The 15,353-nt window shown below is 36.9% G+C and overlaps 1 protein-coding gene and 1 pseudogene across 3 annotated transcripts in view; both read right to left on the minus strand.

The window, feature by feature from the left end:
* WNK3 (WNK lysine deficient protein kinase 3) overlaps positions 1 to 15,353 on the minus strand; it is a 160,777-nt gene that overhangs the window by 7,078 nt on the left and 138,346 nt on the right. For all 3 annotated transcript variants that reach the window (XM_038587520.1, XM_038587521.1, XM_038587519.1), the window contains exons 21-22: positions 14,304 to 14,515; positions 2,453 to 2,655 (exon numbers count right to left, since the gene is read on the minus strand). In XM_038587520.1, coding sequence (XP_038443448.1) covers positions 2,453 to 2,655; positions 14,304 to 14,515 — 415 coding nt within the window. The remainder of the gene's footprint in view (positions 1 to 2,452; positions 2,656 to 14,303; positions 14,516 to 15,353) is intronic.
* LOC102156854 lies at positions 12,073 to 14,109 on the minus strand (annotated as a pseudogene).

Raw genomic sequence — 15,353 nt, forward strand, 5'->3', positions numbered from 1 at the left:
TCATCTCAACTTCTCTTTATCTGCACTACTGTGACTAAATTTTAACCGATCTATCAACTCGTATCCTTACCCCCAAAAATCCTTTCTTCTTGTTTCAAGTCAGAATAACCTTTTCAAAAAGCAAATGTGATGTTAACCCTAGGGCTTCAATGGCTATCCAATTTTTTTTTTTTTTTGCTATCTAGCTTTCTTAAAATAGACAAAGTTCCTTATCATCACTACTTTTAAGGCCCTCCCAACGTCCTTAGAGTCACTGTGCACCAGCTCCTCTCTGCTCTCTTCACTTCAGCCAAATGGGCCTATTTTCAGTCCCCTTGTAATCCCTTTAGCCATACATGGCTTTTGCATATGCTCTTCTTTCTGCTTGGAATCATATCCCCTTCCTTTTTCACCTAGTCAACACCTACTCATTCTTCAGATCTCTGTTCAATCATCACTTTCTCAGGGAAAGCTTGACTTCCTTTTATTAGATCAAATCTCTTACTATATGATATCCTATATTTTTCCTTTGTAGTCCATATTACAGCTACAATTTTATATTTATTTATATTAGTCTGTTCATATCTAACTGTCCCACCAGAGTGTAAGTTCCATGAGAGAGGGCACATACTTGTTTTTGCTCATCAAATCCAGTGCCTAGTAGGGCGCTTGGCACAAAGTAAAGGGCCTGACATAATTGTGACAAAATTTTCTAAGTAAGGCCACAGACCAGTAACAAGCAAGAACATTAGATTAGGAGATGAGCTTTCCACACAAAGATGTAATCAACTGAACTCAAAATACAAAAATATTACTACTTTGTGCTAGTCACTTTATAGGTGTTACACCTCATTTAATCCTCACAGCAATCTTATAAGGCAGGTAAGTATCTCTGTTTTAAGGACATAGACATTGAGGCACAGATGACTTGCCTATAGTCACACAACTAGTAAGTGACTGAGTTGACACTGGAACCCAATTCTGTGTCCTTCACCACTTTTGTTCATACTCCATTTTCTACTCACTCTCCCTCCAAAAATCCCCCATTATACTGCAAAAAACCACCCTCCTACTAGTCAACAAAAGTCTCCATTCACAGTATTCAGAGGATCTCTCAATGGCAGCACCAATGCATTTATGCCTTGAAATTTGCCTCTAAAGCCTTCCAATTTTTACAATGGTGATACTATCTGTGTATAAATCGGTGCCAGGAATAAGATAAATACACAGAGTCCCCAAGAAGATATGCTGCTTACTAGTTTGGGAAGTCTAGGTTTTTGAAATTTCTATTCAAGATTAACACTAAACGTATTTTCAGACTTCCTTTACTAAACTATATACAATGACTACAAATATACACATACATACATGTGTACAAATATACACATACATACATAACACAGCACACAAATATATTTCAATTATGAGGGTTCAGATTCTAAGCCCTGATACACATTTTAATAGATTTACTAATTTTGAAAAATACTTTAAAAATCCAAACAGAGAAGTACAAAGTAAAATAAGGCCCAGATTCCACCATCCAGCCTATTGTTAATGGCTTTTCTCATTTCTATGTGTATATACATATATCTAATATACGTAATTTTAAACAAATACTGTATGTACTGTTCTATAAGCCTGCCTTCTTCCCAATCCAGAATGCATTCAGGACATCTTTCTATATCTCAAATACATGTACATCTGACTAAGGCCATATGCAATTAACTAGGCATCTCATCTGTAAACTTAAGATGCCTTTTATAGTATTCTAGCTTAAAAAGCTTTGAAATTATTTCTTAAACCAAACAAATGAGATCACTTAATAGTTCTAAGAATATTGACATACAACATATGATACCTTTTCCTCAAAACCCAAACTTTTCTTGCACCACAGGACTGAATTAATCCTCGCTACAGATGCTTTCTTTTGATACTTGATGTTTATTTTTTCAGGTATAAGAGTCTAAAACAAGGGACAGAAATCTACAGTCTGCCACCTCTTTTTGCAAATCAAGTTTTAATGGAACAAAGCCACATGCACTCATTTATGATTTGTCGATGGCTGCTTTTGCCCTATGACAGAATTGACTAGTTGCAACTACATGGCTTGAAAGTATTTCCTAGCTGGCCCCTTCTCAGAAAAACTTTGCTGACCTCTTGTCTAAAAGATAATTTGCTCCAAGACATAATGAATCTAGACGAGGATAAAAATCTCTATGTTGTCAAATCACACCATTCTCTCATAGTGACTTTAACCATAGGCCTAAGTGAATCAATTTTTATGGTTTTAGTTCTTTTTTTTTTTAAAGTAAGCTCCATGCCCAGCATGAAGCCCAATGTGGGGCTTGAACTTACAACCCTGAGATCATGACCTGAGCTGAGATCAAGAGTCAGATCCTTAACCAAGTGAGCCACCCAGGTGCCCCTGGTTTTAGTTCTCATAAATAAAGAGGAACACATAAAACCAACTTACTTCATATACTTTGTTCCAGTTTTCTGTCTCGAGTTTGTGTTGACTCTGTTTGAGTTGGTTTAAACTTGGCTTAATTAGAGAATTTCCTACTGCTTCCTTTGTCCAGTCATCCACCAATTTATGTAAGTCGTCTGTGAACATCCCTTTTTTACTAGCTGGAGACTGCTGGCATGATGCTACATTACTTTCCACACACAGTGGATCTAGAAGAAAAAAAACAGGAAAATCACAAAAAGGAATTAAAACTGATAAATACTGATTTTGGCCAATAATGCAGTTGACAGAAATTCACATATAGGGTACATATAGGGTAACCAGATATTTGAGTTTATCTGGGACAGTTCTGGTTTAAAAGCTGCTGCCCTGGAGTAATTATTAGCTTTCAAAAGTTTCCTCTATTTGGATGGCAAATTATATGGTCACCTTGGTTTAAGTCAAATAAGGTAGAAGTTATAAGTCAAATATAATAAACAATATTTCTAAAAACAGTATCAATTATAATCTTTATATTAGTTTCCTCAGATAGATATTTAGAAGAGTTCAAAAAACAACCATAGAATGTTAAAATTGCAAAGAATCTTAGAAGTCTAATTCAAACCACTTGTTTTATAATGGGTGAATGAGCCCCAGAATAAGTATGATGAGTTCTTGCAATTAGTTACCAACTGAATCAGGCCTGTGTAGACAAGGATGCTCTCTCTTTTCAATATACCATACTGACTTTCAACCAGCATCAGAAAACCAGAATCTAATTTTCTAACCAATATTTTTGTTTAATGATAAATGGCAGAAACAAGAATGCAGATGGTCTGTGAACCTCAAGAGTTGTAGAGCATAAGATGTCCAAATAAATGAAACAAATCAATTATAGAAGTCTCTGCCAAAAAAAAAAATTTCCTAATCTGAACGTCACACTAAGTCTTTAAATTATTTAGTACTATTATACACATTCACTAAATCATTTTCACAGAAAAAAATTCATGAAGTTCCAATTCCTCTGATTTACACACCAAAACTTAAGAGAGTGGGTTTATTTTTTTTATTTTTTTTAAGATTTATTTATTTATTTATTCATGATAGACATAGAGAGAGAGAGAGAGGCAGAGACACAGGAGGAGGGAGAAGCAGGCTCCATGCCAGGAGCCCGATGTGGGACTCGATCCCGGGACTCCAGGATCGCGCCCTGGGCCAAAGGCAGGAGCTAAACCACTGAACCACCCAGGGATCCCCCAAGAGAGTGGATTTAAAATGAATTTTAGGAAATAGAGTTGTGAAATATAAGCACAATAACATTTTCAGGGATTTTATTAAACAAGCATATGAAAATTTCTTGTACATTTATTATGGTAGTTTTTTAATTATGAAAAATATAGAAATTGCAGAAGATGATACAAAAAGCCTCCATATTGACACTTTCAAAGTAATTTTCTTTATCATTTTTGAGACTTACAACAGGCCTGTGATATAGGCTCAACAAGTATTCTTTTTTTTTTTTTTCAATGAAAAGAATGGGATCCAGAAGCTGAGGCTATGTGCTCAGCTAGAACCCAGGTATCCAGACAATTAGGTCAGTGTACCTTCTACTGTACCACAGAAGACACTGGGAAATGAATGGGGGAAATTGCTTCAAAAGGAGGAACATGATAATCTTAATGATTGCTTATACAAAATCTGTGATTCTCAACGAATTCTGCACTACTAAAAGCTTAGATTCAAGGAGATTAAATCTTAAATGAAAATATATTAATGAAATTTGCTTAAGAATAGCTTAATAAAAAAATAAAAAAATAAAAAAAAGAGAATAGCTTAATGAATTAATTGGACCATATTCACATATACAAATGAGTTTTATCAAAATCATGGATACTACATTTTGGGCAACCATGAGATACCAAAAGGACATACCAATTTTGCTGGAAGTCTCTCCTTTTCTTTTTTATTTATTTATTTATTTTTTCTCCTTTTCTAAGACTTAAAACTCAAAGACACCAAGTCAGCCTATAATAAAGACATTTTTTCCTGTAATCCCTCTGCACGTTCATCTAATTCTCCATCAACTCCAGTGATGGAACAAATAGAATGATATTGGGTAAGACTCTGGAGCTGAAACCTAAGATTGTCTTCTTACCCTGGAAAAATGTCAGCAGGCAGGAGTAAAAAGGAGAAGATAGCCAGAACCATATACAAGTTAGTGCCAGCATTTTTGCCCACCCCACTTCTTCCAAGGAGTACTTTTGTGCTTATTCCCCTTAGTTTCTTAAAAAAAAATTGTGTCACATAAAGCTAAGTTGGAATGTCATTCATTTAAGAACATTTCTGCACTAAGGGAAAGCCCAATGTCAGGATTCTTGTGTACAGCTCTGATGGAACAAGTGATCTTGAACTCTCAATTGATGGTAATGATGGATGTTGCACCAGTGGCACAAAAGCCAGCAAGTGAAGAAATGATTAGCAAACCAAGCAGGTATTTAAATGAAATAGGGGCCAAGGGCAAGACTCCTAAGTAGGCAACAGAATGATATGCACACACATACCTTCCAGAAGTTATCAAGAATAAAGTGCTACATGAGAAGCAGAAAATGTGATTTGAACGTTATCCAGGGCCTAACTATACTCTACACATGAAAAGGACAATTATTTATTGATTTCATTTAAGAGTTTTTCATATACCATAAAAGATCACTTAATTTGAAGCTCACAAACGAGAAAATACTTACATGAAAAGAAGTACTGTACAAATGTTTTACCATTTATAAAAAATGTCAACATTACTTATGACATTACTTAACTTCAAAGATATTCTTTAATATTCATTTCTTACTGATGAAATGAATAAAACCAGAGTATGGTACTTGGTGCTCTTTTTGTTTGTTTGTTTGTTTGTTTGTTTGTTCCCTAAGGTGATGCCCACATTCAGATAGTTTTAGTGACCATCCAACTGCAATGGGTTCCCATCTCTTATCTCAGATCTTGACCCATCTTCAATCCAATTTCAAAACCCAAATGTGTTTTTTCCCCTTGGATGTCAATAAATTGTTCAATTCAATACACATAACAGTTCACCTAAGTGTCCTATTTCTGTGATATCTTTCACATTTTCTCCAAGTCACTTGACTCTGAACATTTGGATCTAACCAAAAACAGACAAATATCTAATTCATCACCACATCATTGCAATTCATCCTATACAACACCTCTTGCCTATTTTCACTTCCATAATTCTCTAAGCTCTTAATCATCTCATACATGGAATGCTGTGAGTACAATGATCTAAATAAATGGACTCACTCCCTAGCTCTAGCCAATATATTCTTCACACTACCACCAGATTAGTATCAGCTAACTATTTTCGATTTCACTCCTCTTCCTCCTCCCCCTTAAAGGTTTCTTTTTATTTTTAAAAGATTTTATTTATTTATTAATGAGAGGCAGAGACACAGGCAGAGGGAGAAGCAGGTTCCATGCAGGGAGCCCGACGTGGGACTCAATCCTGGGTCTCCAGGATCATGCCTTGGGCTGAAGGTGGCGCTAAACCTCTGAGCCACCCAGGCTGCCCTAAAGGTTTCTTAATACCAACAACAGTGGGTTTTTAACTTGTTGACGTGGTAAAGTCATTGTTAGTAGTCATGGTTATCTTTGCAGAACAGGTGTTTATTATCCTTATACATACTATATCTCATGTATTAAGCTTAAACATATCATTATGTGTTAGATAAATTATCTTACACCAAACTAGAGCATAGACAAGCCAAAAGTTCTTTTTGTAAAGTATGTAAGAAAAACCTTCTAATTCTAATGTAAACCCTCCATTTCACTCAACTGTTATATTTTCTTTCTTGGAAATAAATCTTAAATTTTACCATTTGCATGCCTTTATATCATGCAATTCTACCTACTGACAATACTCTTCCCACAGCACTTCACCAATTTTAATCCTATTTATCCTTCAAGACCAACTCAAATACTACAACCTATATGTAGCAATCTCAGACCACTATCATCCACTATGATTCTCCATTGCTTCCTCTCAACCCACTGCAGACACAATTTTTGATATTGGGAGGCAATGCAGAATAACAAAAAAGAACCAAGTCTTTGGGGTTAAACAGATTTGGATTCCCTCTGTTATGAACTGAGGTCTTAGGTCTTAGGGAAGTTGTTTAGCCTCACTAACTTTAGTCTTCTTACCTATAAAAGACAGACATTAACTTCTATCTACCTTAGAGTTCTTTTGAGGATTGAGATTATGTAATTATGTTTCAGGGTCCTCAAAACCACTCACAGATTCAGTGATTCAGTTCTGAGGACTCAGCATGTAGTTGTACTCACAGCTAAGTTTATTACAGCAAAAAGATGCATGATAGATCAGCAAGGGAAAAAGACAGGAATCTGGAGAAATTCATGCACAGACTTCCTTATGCTCTCTTCCTATTATGAAGGGGCACACCTGAGCATACTCCTTTCTCTCAGCAACAAGAAATGCAGTACACCAAAGACATGAGAACTGAACTAAGACAACTGCCAAAGACTGAGATTGACCACTTGGAGACCCACATGTGGGAAAGATCCAAAGAACACCACAGAGGCAATGCAACTGAGCTAACATTGGAACAACAGACCAAAGAAGATAGGCTACAACTCACAAGGTAAACTCACAGGGGCGCTTAGGTGGCTCAGTTGGTTGGGCAGCCTACTCTTGGTTCTGACTCAGGTCATGATCTCTTGGGTCTTCGGTCTGAGCCAGCATAGGGTTCCACACTCAGTGGGGAATCTGCTTGATAGTGTCTCCCTCTGCCTCTCCCCCCACTTGTGTGTGTGCTTTCTCTCTCAAATAAATGAATAAATCTTAAAAAAAAATAACTGGGTCCATTACTTCTTATAAAAAATAAGCACTCTAGATAGGGTTTTTTTCTAAAGATTTTACCTATAAATCTTTAAAAAATAATCTTAGCAACAAAAAAAAAATCTTAGCTTCCATTTAAGGAAATTAGAGAAAGGGGCAAAATAAAAACAAGGCATGGGTAAGGAGAAGAGAATATGAAGAGCAGAAATCAATGCAAATTAAAACAGGTAAACAATAGAGAAAATCAATAAAAGCAAACACTGGATCTCTTTGAAAAGATCAACAAAATTGATAAGCCTTTATCAAGACTGACAGGAAAAAAGAGAAGACAAAAATTACAAATATCAGAAATAGGTGATGTTACTACAGGTTTCCAAGAGCTTGAAAAGGTAATAATAAACTCTAAACACAAAGATTGAACAACTTAGATGAAATGGACCAAGCTTCAAAACCTACAAACTACCAAAACTTACTCAACACAAAAAGTATAAACTGAAAAGTCCCACAACTACTATTAACTAATTTGAATTTGTAGTGAAAAATGTCCTAAAATAGTAATCTCTGAGCCCAACTGGTTTCATTGGAAAATTCTTCCAGTTAAAGAAGAAATAAGCTCTTTCAGATAATAGAAAAAGAGAAAAGAGAAGGACTTCAAAAATGCAGAGTAAGGGCCTAAGGTGAACGTGGTTTTTTTTTTAAGATTTTATTTATTTATTCATGAGAGACACAGAGGGAGAGGCAGAGACATAGGCAGAGGGAGAAGCAGACTCCCCATGGGGACCCCGATGTGGAATTTGATCACAAGACTCTGGGATCATGACCTAAGCCAAAGGCAGACACTTTATCACTGAGCCACCCAGGTGCCCCAGTGAACGTGCTCTTTAAGATAATAAAAATATGGGCAAAACAGCTCACACCAACCATTTCAGAACTCTGACAATTATCCAAAGACACAGAACGAAATAAAAATCATTTATCCAAGACAAATTACTGAGGTCTGTGACATTTTTAACTTTTGGCAATTCCCATCCCTGCTTCTTCCTCAGCTCAGTGTTATGATAGCCAAAACCCAGCAGCAACTGCAGACAATAGAGACTAGACCTCTTTTTGAGTTCCTTTAAAAGTACCAACCCCAGAGCACAGTCAATATTGTGTCTAAACTTGCAACAACCTAAAAAATAAATCTCTATTCTTAAAGTGCGGTGGATATTTGGTTTCATTTCAGAGCTCAGGTCAGCCCAGGCAGGCTGGGTATGGGGAGTGGGGTTGGGTAGGGAGCTACCTCCAGGGCATTACTGAAACAACAGGAAAGTACTGGCAACACCTTAGATGCAGAAGGCTGTGATTCAGTTGGGGCAAACTAGAGGCTGCCCTAAAATTTTAAAAATTCTAGGATAGTTAGATGACCATAGGAAACTTTCAAAACCCCTGACATATTCCTAGGAATATAAATGTCTGGCATGCCAAGAAAGACCCGAGAAAGGAGAAAGTACCACTCAGTTCTGGCTGAACTTCAGTTCCTGGCAAGCAGAAAATTATTTCAAAAGTTGTCTTAGAAAGTGAAGCTTGAAAGTGTGCCTTCTCATAGAGATCCCCTTGGCAAAAACATCCAGATGAGGCATTTAATGAAAACTTCTGAAAACTCGTTGGTTCACCACTGAATGTACTGGCCCACTGTCCACATGTGAACATCAGCATGCCAGACTTAAAAATAAAAACAATTTTTTTAAAGTTGCAAAGAATTCAATGGCCATACACCGCAGGGGATATAGAGTAGTGTTGGAAACTCAGTAAACAAATAAGCAGCAACAAGAAAATACAATAATAAACAAACAAACAAAATGGGAAAGAGGGTGGAAGAATCTGATACCAGAGTTGTTACAATATTTTACCTATGATGTCCAGTTTTTATCACAAAACTAAGAGACATTCAAAGAAAGAAGAAAGTATACCACATATACAGAAAAAAGTCAGGAAAATATCCTGAAGGGGGCCTAGATTTTGGTCTTGGTAAACAAAACCTGTATTTGAATTTTAGGAAACTATGCCTAAAAGTTTAAAGTATGATATCTGTATCTCACATCAAATAGAGATTATCAATAGAGATAGAAATTATTTATAAAAATATAAACTCTGGAGTTTAAAAGTATAATAATTGAAATAGAAAAATTCACTACAGTGGTTCAACAACAGATATGAGGGCAAAAGATAGAATCAATCAATAAGATTGATTAATGGAGAAATCCACTTGAGAAACAGTAGGAAAAAGGAGTAAAAAATAAACAGTGCCTTAGTCACCTGTGGAATACCATCAAGCATAAGATGTGCATAATAGAAAAAAAAATCAATGATAAAAAATATCAATGAGAGCTATACCTATACATATCATAATTAAACTGATGAAAGTTCATGTGTTTAGGTATGGATCTTGCTGTGTTTATTCTAGAGAAAGTAGAAAAAGAATAGTAAACTCAAAGCAAGCACAAGGAAGAAAATAATAAAGATTACAGTGGAAATAGGGATCCCTGGGTGGCGCAGCGGTTTGGCGCCTGCCTTTGGCCCAGGGCGCGATCCTGGAGACCCGGGATCGAATCCCACATCGGGCTCCTGGTGCATGGAGCCTGCTTCTCTCTCTGCCTGTGTCTCTGCCTCTCTCTCTCTCTGTCTGTGACTTAAATAAATAAATAATAAATAAAATATTAAAAAAAAAAAAAAAAAAAAAAAAAAAAAAAGATTACAGTGGAAATAAATAGAGAAAAGCAACAGAATCAATGAAACCTTTTTTGAAAAGATCAGTAAAACTGACAAACTTTTAACTAGACTGACCAAAAAAAAAAAGAGATCCAATTACTAAAATTAAAAATGAAAGGAGGGACATCACTACAAATCTTCCAGAAATACAGAGGATAAGAGAATACTATTAACTACTGTATGCTGACAAATTAATTTAGATGAAAGGGTCAGATTTCTATAAAATTACACTAAAGAGAAAATTTTAATAGAGCTATAATAAGCAAAGAGATTGAATTAGTATTTTAAAAACTCCCAACATAGAAAATGAAGGCCCAGATGGCTTTACTGTTTAATTCTACCAAACATTTTAGGAAGAATCAACACCAATCCTCTATAAATCTTTCTACTTCTAACAAACAGGAAAGAAAAACTGATAAAAGACTTGAGCAGGCACTTCATCAGAGGATATATGGATCACAAATAGGCACAAGAAAAAAATGTTCAACATCACTAACCATTAGGGAAATGAAAACTAAAACGACTATGTTATACCACCATATACCTATTAGATTGGCTAAATAAAATATACTGATAATACCAAGGGCTGAAGAGCATCCAGAGAAACTAGAAGTCCCATATAGTGCTCATGGGAATGGAAAATGATATGACTGTTTAGGAAAACAGTTTTGCAATTTCTTAAAAATTTTCTATATATATGTACCATATGACTCAGCAATCTTCTGTTTTATCCAAGTGATCTGAATACTTATATTCACTCCAAAAGCTATACATGAATACTTACAGTGGCAGTTTCATTTGTAAAACCCAAGATGGGAAACAACATAAGTGTCTCTCAACAGGATAAAGAAGCTGTGGTACATCCATACCACAACATATTATGCAGCAACAAAAAGGAATAAGTATTATAACATAAAATAATTTGAAGAATCTCAAGGAGAATATTCTGAGTCAAAAGAAGCCAGTCTCAAAAGACCTGTTTTTACCATGAGATTACTTGCCTCTGGCTATAGTTGACTAGAAAGAAGTGGTATAGTGTAAGTGTCTGACAATCAGCTTTTCTGATTGTAATGCATGCACCTGATGTTAAGCTGTTGATTTTTGAGGCATTCATTTCAAAGACATCCATTTCCAATAAACACATGGCCAGCTACACAACTAGATAAAAAGCCAGTCTACCCCACCCATGAGATTCCCCTTTTAAAAAGTCTGGGTTGACCTAGGTAACTAATCACTTGAGTGACCCCATTTTTCCTTTCCTGTGCTTTTATTCCTGCTCTTATTAAAACATAAGAGCAAATTCACCAATAAAAAGTGAACCTGAAAAATCCCTGGCACCCTACCCTCAACCCAACAAAAGCAGAACTCAGGTCTGCTTGTGGACCCCAGGCATATCGTGTACCCTCCAGGTCCCATGAATAAACTGCTTTTTCAAAGTTCCCTGATGGCTGCTGCATCTTGTAATCAAACCATAGATTAGTGACTAACATCCATACCAACATAACACAAATTTATCATCTTATAGTTCTGTAGGTTAGAAGGCAATCATGGGTCTCACTGAACTACAATTTAGGTGTTGGTAGGGATGCATTCCTTCTGGAGGCTCTAGAGAAGATCTGTTCCCCAGCCTTTTCCAGCTTTTAGGGGCAGCCTGAATTCCTTGGTTTGTGCCCCTCTTCTTTTGTCTTCTTTTCTTTTATTTTTTTTGTTATTATTTAAGACCTTTATTAATGGGTGCTTACTGTTTGTTGACTTTTTTTGAAAAAAATCAAGTTGTAAACTTTTATTACAAATTAAAAATGAGGTTCTTAAAAAAATCTCAACTTGACCAGATATGAAACAATTTAAAAACCTTTAAAGGTGTATTGAGAAAAACCAGGCTTTAAAAAAAAACCACGCTTATCATTACCAAAAAGAGACATCTTTAGGTAAAAATAATAAAAAAACCCCATGCTGCATAAATAATGCAGATAGTTCTATTTATCTGGTCAGTGGGCAAAAAGCAAGCACTTACTTAAGGTCTTCAGCTCCAATCTTTTGTTCATTTCTTATTGCTGGAATTTCATCTTCATTTTTTCATATTGGATTACTCAACCGGATGATGGTAGAGATGGTAAACTGGCATTTACTCAGCCTTGCCCTGCTCAGCCTCGGTAGCAGACGAATTCTCAGCTGGTGGAACGGCTGCTTTGGTCTCTTTACCATCTTGTGGTTTAGGGTTTTCTGGGCGTCTGTGGTGGTAATTGAGGTTGCCGCGGTACTGACATTGAGGTGGCTGCTGACCTTGGGTCTCATCTCCTTGATTTTCCTTATCTTCCTCATTGCCATCCTCTCTAGGTTGTCTTTGGTGAGGAGGACCCCTACAGAATTGTGGTCTATAACCTCGATACATATTCCATCTCACTGGTCTACCTTGCTCTGCTGCACCCTGGTTGTCAACACCTTCCATCACTTCTTCCTGCACAGGAAGGTTGGAATACTGTGGTCGATGCCCATAGGGTCTCTGCATGTAATAAGGTGGGAACCGTTGCCTGTGGTAGGGCCAGTGCTGTTGGGCCTGGCCTTCAGGAGCACTTTCTGATCCCTCGTTCTTTTCCCCACTCTCACTATTCTGGTAATTCTGCTGGTAATTGCGTGGAGGACCCCTGCAAGGTGGATAGCATCTATGATGGTTACAGTCTGCTGCATATTTACTGCCTTGCACTGGAACTCCACCAAGGCCTGTAATGTTTGCTGCCTCCACACCCTTTTCTCCTTCAACAACATCAAACTCCACAGTCTCTCCATGTCCTACACTGCGAAGGTACTTCCTGGGGTTATTCTTCTTTATGGCAGTCTGGTGTATACACCTTCCTTGGTGTCATTCCTGTTGATGAAACCATATCTGTTTCTTACACTGAACCATTTTACTGTTCCCAAAACCTTTGTTGCAATGACCTTTTTGTCCCTGCCGGCAGGTGCGGCTGATGTGAGGCCACTGCTTCCCATGGTGCCAAGCTTGGTATTTGCAGCGCTGAGGGCGGGGGTGGCGGGTGGCTGCTGGGTCTCTGCCTCGCTGCTCGTGGTTGCGGTGATGGTGACTGGGGCCGGCTGCCGGGGTGTGATGGTAACTAGGCTCCTCCCGGGGTGTGATGGTAACTAGGCCGGCAGCGGTGGTAGGGCTGCTCAGGGCTCTCTGGGGTTAGCTCTCTGTTCCTGCTACTGATCGAACTTCTCTCTTCTTTTTTTTTTAAGATTTATTTATTTATTTATTGAGAGAGAGAGAGAGGCAGAGACACAAAAGAAGCAGGCTCCATGCAGGAAGCCCGACGTGGACTCGATCCCAGGTCTCCAGGATCACGCCCCGGGCTACAGGCAGTGCTAAACTGCCTGCGCCACCAGGGCTGCCCACAAACTTCTCTTTTATCTTCAAATCCAGCAATGTTACATCTGTCTGCCACTGTTCCTCTCCTCACATCTTTTCTTTGACCCTCTTTTCTCTCTTTCACTTTAAAGGGCCCTTGTGATTACATTTGACCCACCCGGATAATCCAGTATACTCTATTTTAAAGTCAGTTTATTATCAAACTTAATTCCATCTACAACCTCCATTCCCCTTTGCTACATAACCAAATGTAGTCACAGGTTCCAAGAATTTGCATAAGGACATGTTTGAGGGCTGTTATTCTGTCTACCACAAATTCTGTTGAGATCTCACATATATCCTTATGGTTCACCGTCAACCTCCACTTGACTATGCACATGTAACGAAGAAGTCTGATTCAATTAACAACTTCTTCATTAAGTAGAGACTGATCCTCTTTTTTCAAATCAAATAAGTACATTTTTCTAATATTCTCATAAATAATAAATGATGATCTCTACATCACATAGAATATGACTGTAATTTTAAGATTGTCTTTGTTACCTAGAAATTCCTCAACAAACTCCAAATGCAAACCCACAGTTCCCACTGACTGCTAACATTTCAAAAACTATGTGGGGGATTGATGTTGGGCTTCCAGGTATTTGTTTTCCAAGTAAAAACATAAAACACACTCACCTGCTCTCCAAAATCTATCATCTGTCCTTACCATTATTTCATAAAAGAATATTTAATATCAAAAAGGTAGAAAAGAATCTGAGGATAATGTGTACTTCTTTAAAGCATCTTAGCTTAATAAGAAATAAATTATAAAAATAAATATATTATCATAATATTTCTAATTTTGCTGATCTTTGACCATGTTTTTTAAATCACTTTTAAGACCAATTTACCTGCAGCAGCTGCACCACTGTCCACTTGTGTCAAGGACTGGGGGCGGCTACGAAGTTTGCTTTTGAAAGATCTTGGTCTACGTGGTGATGAAGGTGGCTGAGGAACCTCTGATGACTGGATTTTGCTATCTTTAATTGCCCGAAGGCGTTCATAGAGCTCCTGCAGCTCCTTATTCTGCTGGGTTTGAAGATTTACCACCTCCTGAATGTGTCTAAATGAAAATCATGCAGAAAGCATTTTAATAGCACTGGCACCATATAGATGATCCAAGAAACTCTATGTCAATACAAGTAAAGTTTAACAAGGAACTTAGATTAAGAATGTGAAAATACAGAATATTCACAATTTTAGGATGGGATATGCCTTCCTAAACACATTAAACTAATCAGACACTAAGGAAAAAAAGTGAACAAATTTGACAAGAACAAATTTCTAAAACTTCAATATAGTGAAAGAGAATAAAATAAAATTTAAAGTCACATAATATTGATAATGTTAACCTTTATTATATGCTGCAAATATAAATAACAAAATATTTGCAACATATAATAAAAGGTTACTATTCAGAATATACAGATAGTTCCTAAAAATCAATAAGAAAACAAGAAACAACCTTATAGGGAAAAAGGGGAAAGAATATATGAAGGCAACTCCAAAGAGGAGGAAATAAAAGGAGCCAATAAATATGAGATGATGTTCAACTTCACTATTAATTAGGAGACTACAATTATTTCTTAAGAAATATTTTTAGTTCATCTGCTTGGAATAAAAGTAAAAGGATCAATAATATCCAGTCCAATGTTGTTAAGTAGGAAAAAAGGTACTATCATGTATATGTATTTTTAAGTAATCTCTATGCCCAACGTGGGGCTGGAACTCATGATCCTACAATCAAGAGTCACATGCTCTACTGACTGAGCCAGCCAGGGACCCCACTTTCACATATATTTGTTTGGTGTATAAAATGGTATAGCTACCTTGGATAACAATTTAGCAGTAGCTATCAATTTAAAGTGTACAAACCTTTTAACCCAGAAATTCTACTTTTA

The sequence above is a fragment of the Canis lupus genome, chromosome X (genome assembly GCF_011100685.1).
Source record: "Canis lupus familiaris isolate Mischka breed German Shepherd chromosome X, alternate assembly UU_Cfam_GSD_1.0, whole genome shotgun sequence".
In the NCBI taxonomy this organism is placed as follows: Eukaryota; Metazoa; Chordata; class Mammalia; order Carnivora; family Canidae; genus Canis; species Canis lupus.